The sequence below is a fragment of the Mesocricetus auratus genome, unplaced genomic scaffold (assembly GCF_017639785.1).
Source record: "Mesocricetus auratus isolate SY011 unplaced genomic scaffold, BCM_Maur_2.0 Super-Scaffold_100008, whole genome shotgun sequence".
NCBI classification, from domain to species: domain Eukaryota; kingdom Metazoa; phylum Chordata; class Mammalia; order Rodentia; family Cricetidae; genus Mesocricetus; species Mesocricetus auratus.
The window spans coordinates 57373811-57385818 of NW_024429192.1; the positions used below are offsets into that span (position 1 = coordinate 57373811).

The 12008-nt window shown below is 41.0% G+C and overlaps 1 protein-coding gene across 3 annotated transcripts in view; it reads right to left on the reverse strand.

The window, feature by feature from the left end:
* Slc12a8 (solute carrier family 12 member 8) overlaps positions 1-12008 on the reverse strand; it is a 153524-nt gene that overhangs the window by 21396 nt on the left and 120120 nt on the right. The window contains exon 10 of one of the 3 annotated variants that reach the window (XM_040750887.1): positions 5950-6412. The exons of the other annotated variants lie outside the window; for them this stretch is intronic. Coding sequence (XP_040606821.1) covers positions 6264-6412 — 149 coding nt within the window. The 3' untranslated portion in view covers positions 5950-6263. Of the gene's footprint in view, positions 1-5949; positions 6413-12008 lie in introns of those variants that run through there. 3 annotated transcript variants of the gene reach the window in all.

Sequence of the window (12008 nt, forward strand, 5' to 3'; positions counted from 1 at the left end):
ATGAGAACTCTGAGTCCGGATCACCCTTGAACTTAAGTTTTCTATATCTAATTGCCTTGCCAATCAATACTTCTCTTGGGTAGGTTGCTAAGCACCTCAAACTTAACATGGCTAAAATAGAAATCTATCCTTCCCAAAACTCATTGAAGACTGAGTCAACGATACGGTTTCCACAAACTAGCTATTGACTTCTCTTTCTTCCACTTCTACCTCATTTCATCAGTAAGTCCAGTTGATTCTGAATATGGCCATTCCTCACCACGCCTGTGACTGCCTTCCTGGTATAAGAAACTTAGCGCTTTAATCTGTTGACCGCAGTGGGTCCTGTGGCGGATATCACATCTACCTATTGCTAAGGGTTTCTTGCAGTTATACAGCCAAGATCTCGCCAAGAGAGAGCGGCCCTGAAGAGGTCACTTCTGCACCAAAGCCTTTGCTTTTTTTTGTTTCTCCTCTGCCTGTGATCTGAATGTGTAACTCAGCCATGACATCGGCATGGCAAAGTCCTGAGGTCTGTGTGTCTTCAGATCTTTGAAGAAGTCTGGTTCCCTGAAGCAGTGTATTGAAGAGAACCAGCCACTCCCAGACTTGGAACACCCTTCTTAGATTGCTAATACCAGTGAGAAAGAACCTTCTGTTGTGTACAAACTACTGTGTTTTTATTGCATTAGAACAGTTTAACCTGTTTGCTTCCCAACAAGATCTTTTCCGATAAATGTGTGTGACAGGCCACACCTTCTGACCAGGGATGGTTAGTGTTTGTTACCAACTTGACAGAATCTAGAATCTCTAGGAGACAAGCCTCTAGATTAGGTTAATTGAATTGCAAAGACCCAGCCTAAAAGTGGATTGCACTGTTCTTTGAGCTTGAATATCAGACTGTAGGAAAATACAAATGCTAATTGAGAACTGGCATCACCACTGTCTGCTGCTTGACTATGAATTGAGGTGACTAGCTGCCTCCCCAAGCTCCTGCAATAACAGTGGACTCCACCCTTGCACTGTAAGCTGGAATAAGCCCTTGCTCCCATGAGTTGCTCTGGTAAGATGTCTTTGCCTCAGCAAGATGTAAAGTAACTGATATACCCCAGTCTACACCCCAGGATGGTGTTTTTGACTCTCATATTTACCACTTACATTGCAATGTCTGTTTGCTAATCATGCATCTTCCCCCACAAGAAAGAGAGCTCCGTGACACCAAAACCTTCCTGTATCTGCTCAGCATGCTCTTCCAACACTTAAAGTGGACCATGGAATGGGGATGTTCCATACATGTGGTTGAACAAATGAGCCATTCACCCCCAAAGATGTCATCTTCATGCTCTCGAATCCCATTTGATTTCATTGTGTGCTTATAAGTACTATACTTGGAGTTCTACACATTCATATTTGAATGACAAATAACCTCTTTTAAACCTCCAGGCATTTAAGAGTTTATGCATAAGAAGTACTCAGTAAGTCTCCTAATTGTGAATTAAACAAAGTCTGTTGAGAGTTACCATTGTTTGAATGGATGGCTCTATTGTCTTTTTCTTCTTGAGATAAATTCTAGCTATGAAAGCCAGGTTGGCCTGGAACTCAGAATCCTCTTGCCTCAGCCTTCTGGGTATAGGGGTTCAGGTATGAGCCACCATGCCTGGCTCCATTACTTTTTTTATTTTTTAAAGAAGGAATCTGGTTATGAGTGCTATGACTTAAGATGTGTAATTTTAACATGTTATTGCATGAGTCATTCTTTTCAATCACAGGCTTAATGAAATACAGTTGCCTTTTTGGTTCAGAAGAAACAGTATTGGCCAAGAATGCATATTTCTGCCTCTTTGAGATGTGTCAGATGCTAAGCTCTCTCTTTCCCAACACTTGATCTTGTACAACCTCAATTACATAATTAGTTCCTGACTCTGAATGGTGCAGAAGTGATGATATGCATCCAGTGGAAACTGGGCTTTATTTGGGGGATTTTTGATCTTTGGATCAGCATGATTCTCTCTTGTAGTACAGGGGACCACAGTTTTCATCCAATCCCATGATTATGAAGGGAAACAACAGACATTTAACAGGCCTGGGCCACTGAATCTCGGTATTCAGTAGGTTGGGCTTGTTCCAAGCATTTTCCACCTACCATATCTTCAAGTTACTAATGGCTTATCAGGACACACCTCTACAGCAAGCCAAAAGAAGCATCTGTATTGTTCCTAAAGGAAGTATGTGTGGGTGTGTATGAGTGTGTGTTATATGTGTGGTTGTGAGTGTATATTGTGTGGGGTGTGTATGTGTGTGGGATATATGTGTGGGTGTGTATGTATGGGGTGGTCCAAGTACATGAGGAGGAGAAGAAAGGGGTTTATTCCCTTGGCAAGTAGACAGCCTTGCTTTGATTGTTATTTTGAGATAAAGTGTCACATAATACAGGCTGGCTTCAAAGTCACTGATTAACCAAGACTGATCTTCAACTTACGATCTTCCTGTCCCTCCCTTCCAAGAGCTGGAATAGAGGTGTGCATCACACTGTCCCTGCATTCATCAGCCACAGAAGGGACAATTCACAGCAGGCTTCTCAATGGCTGTGCTCAACTGTAACAAAACAGTTACTCATAATTCTAAATGATCAGGTCCCCATACCCTTATAGACTGACTAAAGGGAGGTTTCATCTTGACAGATTTTGACTGTGAAGCAAATCTTACAAACGACTGAGGGGGAGAGGATAGTTGCTCATGCCAACAATCCTAGGGAGTAATAACCAGGAAGGCAGCTGCACTATATCAAGCATACAGTTGGAAAGCAACAAATGAACAAAGCAGTGCATTGTACACGTTAAAAATAGCTAAGCCATAAACAATAACTAGTACTGATGTAAAATCTAGTGGCATGTCTATGACGTCTATGTTCATGAAACTCATGCACATACAGATATTTTAAGCAGAGGGGAACCCAAATTGTGTCCATTTTTCAGTCAAGAATTTAAGTAATTTTGTAGAACTCACTTAAAATCTCTACTAAACCATCTCTGAAAATTGACTCCTTCTCTCCCTTTTTTTGTGGTTCTAGGATCAAATCCAGGGCCTGTGTGATGAGCAAGCACTCTGCTACTAAGATACACCACCAGTCCCCTCTGTCTCTTCATCGGAAAATATAAACACAGGCCCTAAGCAACATATAGAGACCAAAGATTTAAGCTATTACAGTCTGCACAGAATTATGTATAAAATCCTCATGATATTTTTATCATATTGATATTACAATCTGCCCAGCTACTTTCCAAATGGCAGACATTTATTTCTAATTTGTCATCAATACAAACAATGTCGCCATAACAATCATGAACACTTTTTTTGCTGCTGGGTATGATCAAGACATACTGTGTTCATGTATGAAATTATCAAAGAATACATTTAAAACATTTAAAAACAAAACAATTAGCCGGGCGGTGGTGGCACACGCCTTTAATCCCAGCACTCGGGAGGCAGAGGCAGGCGGATCTTTGTGAGTTCGAGGCCAGGCTGGACCGACAGCCTCCAAAACAATACAGAGAAACCCTGTCTCGAAAAACCAAAAACCAAAAAACAAACAAACAAACAAAAAAACACAATTGCTGTAGCTTAGGGTGGTGACAGTGGCTCTGAGGCCTTCCTGCCAGCTGCAAGCTTCCAGAAGGGACAAAGAACTTGGATCAGCGGGAAGAGTTAGCTTTTTAAGCTATATATGACGAGCAATGGAAAACAAATGGGGCATTCCGTCACTCCTTCATTTTACTAATGCGAGGCTGTAGACTCAGCCAGCCTAGGGAGAGCCCAAAAAGGGATGAAATGACACTGAAGGACCAGGTAACTCCCATGTTTCCATTGATGACTGGGGAAATGTAAAAGCCAAGGGAGACTGGAGACCTGTCCCAAACTAATTGTGCTTCCTAGCCCCAGAACAAGTCCATCTGCAGGTGGCAGAAGTCTATTGACCTTATAGACACAGGAGCCACCTTCCAGGAGAAGGTAGCAGGCTTCAAGAGTCAAAACTTAAAACTAGAATTCAAAGTCAAATAAAGATATCAGAGCAGGGCTGGAGAGATGGCTCAGTGGTTAAGAGCACTGGCCACTCCTCCAGAGGACACAGGTTCAAATCCCAGCACTCACATGGCAGCTCACAACTGTCTGTAACTCCAATTCTAGGGGATCTGACAACCTTCACACAGACACACATGCAGGCAAAACACCAATACACATTAAAAAATGCTATCAGCAATCAGCAGCTACCTCGTACACTGGAAAACGTATAACCTCACTGCACCATTCTGAAAGGAACAGGCTCAATGACCTGTGAGACAATGACAGGGACCAAAGACATGCCATGGGAGTTCCATGAACCAAGAGGAACCCAGTGCTGGAGAAAACACTTGAAACAGCAATCAACATGTTCTTGAATTTGATAGAAAATAACCTTGAATCAATGGGTCCAAGAAGAATGAGTTAACTGGTGTGGCTTATAGTAAATTATATCTGGTTAATGGTCATGTACCTTTTATTTAAAATTTTAACAACTTAATAGACATGTCTTTGTTTGAGACAGTATCTCACTGTGCTGCCCAAGCTAGCCTGGAATTCATTAAGTAGCCAAGACTGGCTTCAAATTCCGAGTAATCCTTTTTCTGCCTTTTCCTGCATGCTGGGATTACAGGTGTGGGCCACCATACACAGCTGCAGTGACATCTAAAAAGTGATTTAGGTTGTATTCATTTAATCGGCACCATAGTCTGGTTCATAATTGGAACCCTCAGCAAGTAGCATGCACTTTGGTATTATGCATTTTATTTTTTTAATTTATGTGTATGTATGCATGCATTTATGTGTGCCACAAGCCTGCAGGTGCTTGCAGAGGCACTAGAGCCCCTAGAACTGGAGTTACAGGTGTTTGTGAGCTACCATTGGGGTGCTGGGAATAGAACCTAGTCCTCTGGAAGAGCAGTCAGTTCTCTACACCACTAAGCACTTTGTTCTGTGCTTCTGGAGTCAGGGAAACCTGTGCTCACATCCTGAAGTGCCCAGCTTCTCCAAGCTTCAGTTTTATCATCCATAAAATGCTAATAACAAATGCCTGTCTCTGGGCTTCAGGATGAAACAATTCATATCAAAGACTTATTGCTGTGATGTCAGAGGACACACTCAACAGGCTTGCTAATTTTAGGTACTGGCAATATATAACTAAGAATAAAACTCTGAGTTGGACAGCATGGTCTACAGAGTGAGTTCCAGAACAGCTGGGGCTACATAGAGAACAGAGAAACCCTGTCCCAAAAGAAGAAGAAAAAAAGGAGAAGAAGAAGAAGAAGAAGAAGAAGAAGAAGAAGAAGAAGAAGAAGAAGAAGAAGAAGAAGAAGAAGAAGAAGAAGAAGAAGAAGAAGAAGAAGAAGAAGAAGACGACTCTGTTGAATGGATCTGGGCACCAAACTTTCCCAATGTAAACTGTGTGTTTGAGTCTCCTGACCCCAGAGAAGACTGGAGCCTGACCTTCCTGTTTTTAAAAATAATGTGCTCTACAAGGTTTGCTTTTATCAGTTGTACTTGGCAGGATAATTGTTCTCTTCTGTGGCACTGTGTTGCACAAATGTTTTTTATTTCTAGTTAATCAGCTCCTTTTTCTCTTTGATGATGAAATTCAGAAGTATCTCTCTTGCCCAGATGGTGTAAATAAGGACTGTGTATATGTAAGGTATAAAATACAAGTTATTTTTGACTCATAATGTCAAGAATACATAATTCCAATTCATTCTTATCATTTGGTGGCATTTGGCTTATCAAAGACTATGCATGTCTCACAGGTTAACTCTTCTTGTCAAGTTTACTGATCAGGGTTTCTGTTCAACTGCTCATCCCTTTAACTAAACCTGACCAAATGTTTGCCTCATCCCCTGGACCAAGAGGGAACAGTGATGGATACAAAGGTGAAAAGGCCCAGTGTGTGATCCAGAGAAAGAAAATCAATGTTTATTTTCTTAAGACAAGCAGATGAATGGGGAACAATATGACTGTGGGAACAAACCTGATATAAATGTCTAACACAACGTGATAAGGACTTAGGCGTCTCCTAGGAATCAAGTGTTCTCACTTGCAATGGAAAAATTCTCTAAGTCCTCAAAAGAGGTGAAAGTCTTTAAAAAGCCAGATGGATTTTAAACGTCAGAGTTTTCTAAATAGAGAAAGGAGGAGGAGGAGAAACAGCCTGCGGGACAGCACAGGCTAGGAAAGCCAGGATGGAGCAGAATGGGGTGGATTTAGGGCCCTCGAGTGAGCTCAGCTGTAATGCTCTGTCCTTGGGTGGTCAGGAGTATGTGGCCCGGAGGAAGGTGAGGACAGGGCTGAAGAGCTGTGCCGAGGACACAAATCTGGACTTCTGACCGAAGCTGAGGGTCCACAGGGGTTTCTAAGAAAGAGAGAAAAGTCATTCCATGGGCAGTTCAAGGAGGAGGACGGGGAGAGTCTGGAGGTAGGACACTAGTTTGGGGACTTGGCAAAAGTCCAAGAATGGGATGAGGTGTGGCTTTGCCAAGAAAAAAGGTAGCAGGGAGGGGGACAGAGGAACAGCCAATCAAAGCCATGGCATTGCTAAGCCTGAACAGCTGGGATAGTGCCCACTTCATTCATTAAAAATCACAGACTGGCCCAGTGAGACGGCTCAGCAGGTAAGGGCACCTGCTGCCAAGCCTGACGACCTGAGTTCAGTCTCTGCAACCCACACGGTAGAGGGAGAGAGCAACTCTTGCCAATTGTCCTTTGACCTCTGCACCAGCATGTGCACCATGGCACACGAATGAGCATACACACATAAACAGAGAGGTAAGAGATAAACATAAATTTGTTTTAACTCACAGACTGTGACCACATGTCTGTCTGGAAAACCCACACAGAGACAGAAAGGTATGAAAACCAGTATAAACCCAAACCAGAGGGCAGATAGTGGAGACAGAAGTAAGGCTTAGAGAGCCAAGGAACAGTGAGGACAATCTATGTGGAACAGATGAGGTGACCCCACAGATGGCTGGCAGGAGATGCCATTCCCCCTGGAGGACCTCAGCAGAGCCCAGGCCAGCTGGCTGATGTTGGGTCTGTCTCTGCCATAGACTAAGACCCTCCCCTGCCTAGCAAGCAAGGACCAAACTCTGCTTTTGTAATCCCTATCCAAGGTGTTCTTCCTCTGAAGAAATCCAGCCATTGTGTCTGTGCTTGACACAAAGAGGAGGGATCTGAAGGTCTGGGACCTACACAATAGGACTTGCCAAATCCCTTGTCTCACTGGACTCCCAGAAAGCAAGCTGCCATCTGTGTCTCCCCTCCCCCACAGATTAGACCCAAAAGGAATAAAAGAGCCTTAGGGAAAGTCTTTAGCTGTTCGTATTCAAGCCAGCGAAGAGACCAGCTTATTCCCAGTCATTGTTCAGTAAGGTTCCCCAAGCAACATGTCTTATTATATTCAGAGCTCCCAAATGGCTCTTAGGACAGTCGTCTGTCCTTTGTCATCCACTGATAACTTGTTTCAGGATGCCCATAGATAGCAAAAATTCACATCTTGCATATGAAATGCAGTGTTTTCATAGAACCTGCACATTCTCTAACACAGCAAGTTATGTCTACATTCTATGTGCCTATTGTAATGAATGCTATGTAACTAGTTATTAAACTGTATTATTTATTAAGGCTAAAAAAGAATAATGATGTTTGATTTCAATATAGATGCAATTACCACAGGACTAAATACAAGACAGGACAGTGGCAACTTATTTTTTTATTTTTTATTTTTTGTCAAATACTTTTCTTCTGTATTCGGCTAAATCTATGGATGTAGACCATGGATACAGAATGCCAAATGTAGTTAGTTGTAACCATGAAAAGAAAAACAGGTGATCTAATAAAGGCTTGGCAATACACCTGGAAGCTCTAGAACAAAAAAGAAATGACAACCAAAAGAAAGAGACAGCAAGAAATAATCAAACTTAGGGCTGAAATCAATAAAATAGAAAACAAACAAATGAAAAGAATCAATGGTTGAGAAAATCAGTAAGATTGATAAACCCTTATTCAAATTAACTAAAGGGCAGGAACAGAATATCCATATTAACAAAATCAGAAATGAAAAGGATGTCCAGATAATCATAAAGACACACTTTAAAATCTGTATTCCACCAAATTGGAAAACCTAAAAGAAATGGATATTTTTCTTGATAGGTGCCACTTACCAAAGTTAAATCAAAATCAGACAAACAACTTAAACAGACCTATAAGCCCCAGTGACATAGAAGCAGTCACTAAAAATCTCCTAGCCAAAAAAGCCCAGGTTTTAGCACAGAATTCTACCAGACTTTCAAGGAAGAGTTAATGCCAATACTCTTCAAATTATCCACAAGATAGTAACAGAAGGAACATTGCCCAATTCATTTTATGAGGACCCAGTTACCCTGATACCCAAACCACATAAAACCCAACAAAGAAAGAAAATTACAGACTAACTTCCCTTATGAACATAAATACAAAAATTCTCAATAAAATACTTGCAAACCAAATCCAAGAACAAATCAAAAAGGTTTCCTCCCAGAGATGCAGGGACGGTTCAACATACCTAAATCAATAAATGTAATCCACCATATAAACTTAAAGACAAAAACCACATGATTATCTCATTAGATGTGAAAAGGCCATTGACAAAATACAACACTCCTCCATCCTGGAGAGACCAGAGATACAAGAGACATACCCCAACATAAAAAAGGTAATTTACAGTAGGCCCATAGCCAACATCAAATTAAATGGAGAGATATTCAAAGCATTTCCATTAAAATCAGGAAAAAGACAAGGCTGTCTACTCTCTCCATACTTATTCAATACAGTACTTGAAGTCTTAGGTAGAGGATTACGACAACTGAAGGAGATCAAAGGGATACAGATTTAAAAGGAAGAAGTCAAAGTATCTTTAGTTGCAGATGCTATGATAGAATATATAAGAGACCCTAAAAAAATCCACCAGGAAACTTCTATAGCTGATAAACACTTTCCGCAAAGTAGCAGGACACAAAGTTAACACAAAAAAATTAGTAGCCTTCATATACAAAAATGACAGATAAAGAAATCAGGGAAACAACACCTTTTAAAATAGACTATCAGTCTCTGTGTCTCTCCCTCTCTCTATCTCTCGATATAGATATATAGATATAGATATATAGATATAGATATATATAGATATAGATATCAGGGCAATTCTAACCAGGCAAGTGAAAGATTTGTATGATAAAAACTTGAAGACATTGAAGAAATTGAAGAAGATATCAGGAGATGGAAAGATCCCCTATGCTCATGGATCTACAGCAGGATTAACATAGTAGCATTGCCATCCTACCAAAAGCAATGCACAGATTCAAAGTCATCCCCATCAAAATTCTAACACAAGTATTCACAGAAACTGGAAGGACAATTTTCAGCTTCTTATAAACACACACAGAGAGAGAGAGAGAGAGAGAGAGAGAGAGAGAGAGAGAGAGAGAGAGAAGGGAGGGAAGGGGAGAATAAACAAAAACAGAACATCTAGAACAATCCTAAATAATCAAAGAACTGTTAGAGGTAACACCATTCCCAGTCTCAAATTTTACTACAGAGCTATAGTAAGTAAAACAGCATGCTATTGACACAAAACAGACATGTTGATTAATGGAATTAAATTAAAGACCTTATGGACACCTGGTTTTTGACAAAGAAGCCAAAAATACACAGTGAAAAAAACAAAAATCCTGCATTTTCAACAAATGGTGTTGGTCAAACTGGATGACTCCAAGTAGAAGAATGCAAATAGATCCATATTCATCACCCTGCATAAAACTCAACTCCAAATGAATCAAGGACCCCAACATAGGTCCGTACACATTTCTGAATCTGGTAGCAGAGAAAATGGGGAGTAGTCTTAGCTCACTGGCACGGGAAAAAACCTTCTACGTGGAACATCAATAGCACAGGCACTAAAACCTCATAAAACTGAAAAAGCTTCTGTATGGCAAAGGACAACATCATCCAGATATAGCAGCAGGCTATGGAATGGGAAAAGATCTTTACCTATTAATTACAGTTCTAATAGAAGGTTAATGTGTGAAATATATAAAGAACCAAAACAAACAAAAACCTGTACATGAAGAAAACAACCCGCTGGGTGGTGGTAGTGGTGGTGCACTCCTTTAATACCAGCACCCGGGAGGCAGACACAGGTGGATCTCTGAGTTCGAGGCTACACAGAGAAACCCTGTGTCGAAAAATAAAACAACAATAAAAAGAAACAACCCACTTAAGAATGGGGTTGGGTCGGGGGCTGAGAGGTTGACTCAGCAATTAAGAGCACTGGCTGCTTTTCCAGCTCACGATCCTCTATAATGATAATCACATGAGATCTGATGCCTTCTTCTATCATGCAAGTATACATACAGACAAAATATCCATATGCATAAAGTACCTAAACAAATAAATATAACTAAATAGAGAGTTCTCAAAAGATGAAATACAATGATTGAGAAACACTTAAAGAAATGTTTAGCATTCTTACTCATCAGGGAAACAAATCAAAACAACTTTGAGATTTCATCTTATACCAGCAAGAATGGACAAGATCAAAAAAGCAAATGACAGCTCATGCTGTAGAGGATATGGGGTGTCTTAGTTAACGGGTGTAGAGAGAAGCCTTTTCCTTGTCAGCCGCTTTGGTTTTTCCCCACCAGTTGCCTGGGCTCTGCCAAGTTGTAGTCCCCAAATAACACACAAGATGCTGTATTAATTATGAAGCTGTTGGCCTTGCTTGTTTCTTACTGGCTAGCTCTGACTTAAATATGTACCCCATAACTGCCAATCTAAGTATTTCTCTTACCAGAGAAAAGTTTTCGGGCTTCTTACCTCTATGGTGGTTACATCTTGACTCCCTGTGTTTCTCCTACCCAGAGTCCTCCTGGACTCCTTAGTCCCACCTATCTTGCTTCCCTATTGGCCATCAGTGCTTTATTGACATATAAATAAAGGACTTCCCCATCAAAGGGGCTTTTTTGTTTTTGTTTTTTCAAAACAGGGTTTCTCTGTGTAGCCCCAGCTGTACTAAAACTCACTTTGTAGACCAGGCTGATCTGGAACTCATAAAGATTCACCTACCTCTGCTTCCTGTGTGCTGGGATTAAAGGCTTACACAAGGTTTCTAATGTTGTGAAGAGACACCACGACTACAGCAACTCTTAAAAAGGAAAACATTTAATTGAGGTGGTGACTTACAGTCAGAGGTTTGGTTCATTATCATCATGGTGGGGAGCATGGTGGCAAGTAGGCAGAAATGATGCTGGCTACATCTTGATCATAAGGCAACAGGAAGTGGACTGGGTATCACACTGAGCATGGCTTGAGCATATATGAGTCTTCAAAGCCCACCTCCACAGTGACATACTTCCTCCAACAAGGCTACACCTCCTAATAGTTCCACTCCCTTTGAGGGCCATTTTCTTTCAAACCACAACATGGGGTAAGGGGAGTACTCATCCATTGCTGGTGGGAGTGCAAACTTGTACAGCTGCTGTGGAAATCAGTGTGTCAGTTCCTCAGGAAGCTTGGACTATATCTGCCTCAAGATCCAGCTATTCCACTCCACATCCTACTACAGAGACACTTGCTCATCCATGTTCACTGCTGCTCTATTCACAATAGCTAGAAATTGGGAACAATATAGGTGTCTATCAACAGATGAATGGATAAAGAAGAAGTGGTACATTCATACAATGAAATATTATCCAGCTTTGAAAAACTGAAATTTTCAGGTAAATGGATGGGGCTAGAAAACGATGATCCTGAATGAGGTAACCCAGACCCCAAAGACAAATATGGTATGTATTCTCTTATATGTTGGATGCTAGATTTTAAGCCTTTGATAGAATTGCTACTATCCACATAACAACAGAGGTTAAGCATAGAGTAAGCGACTAGACAGGGTAGAAAGAATCCCTAATATAGGGGAA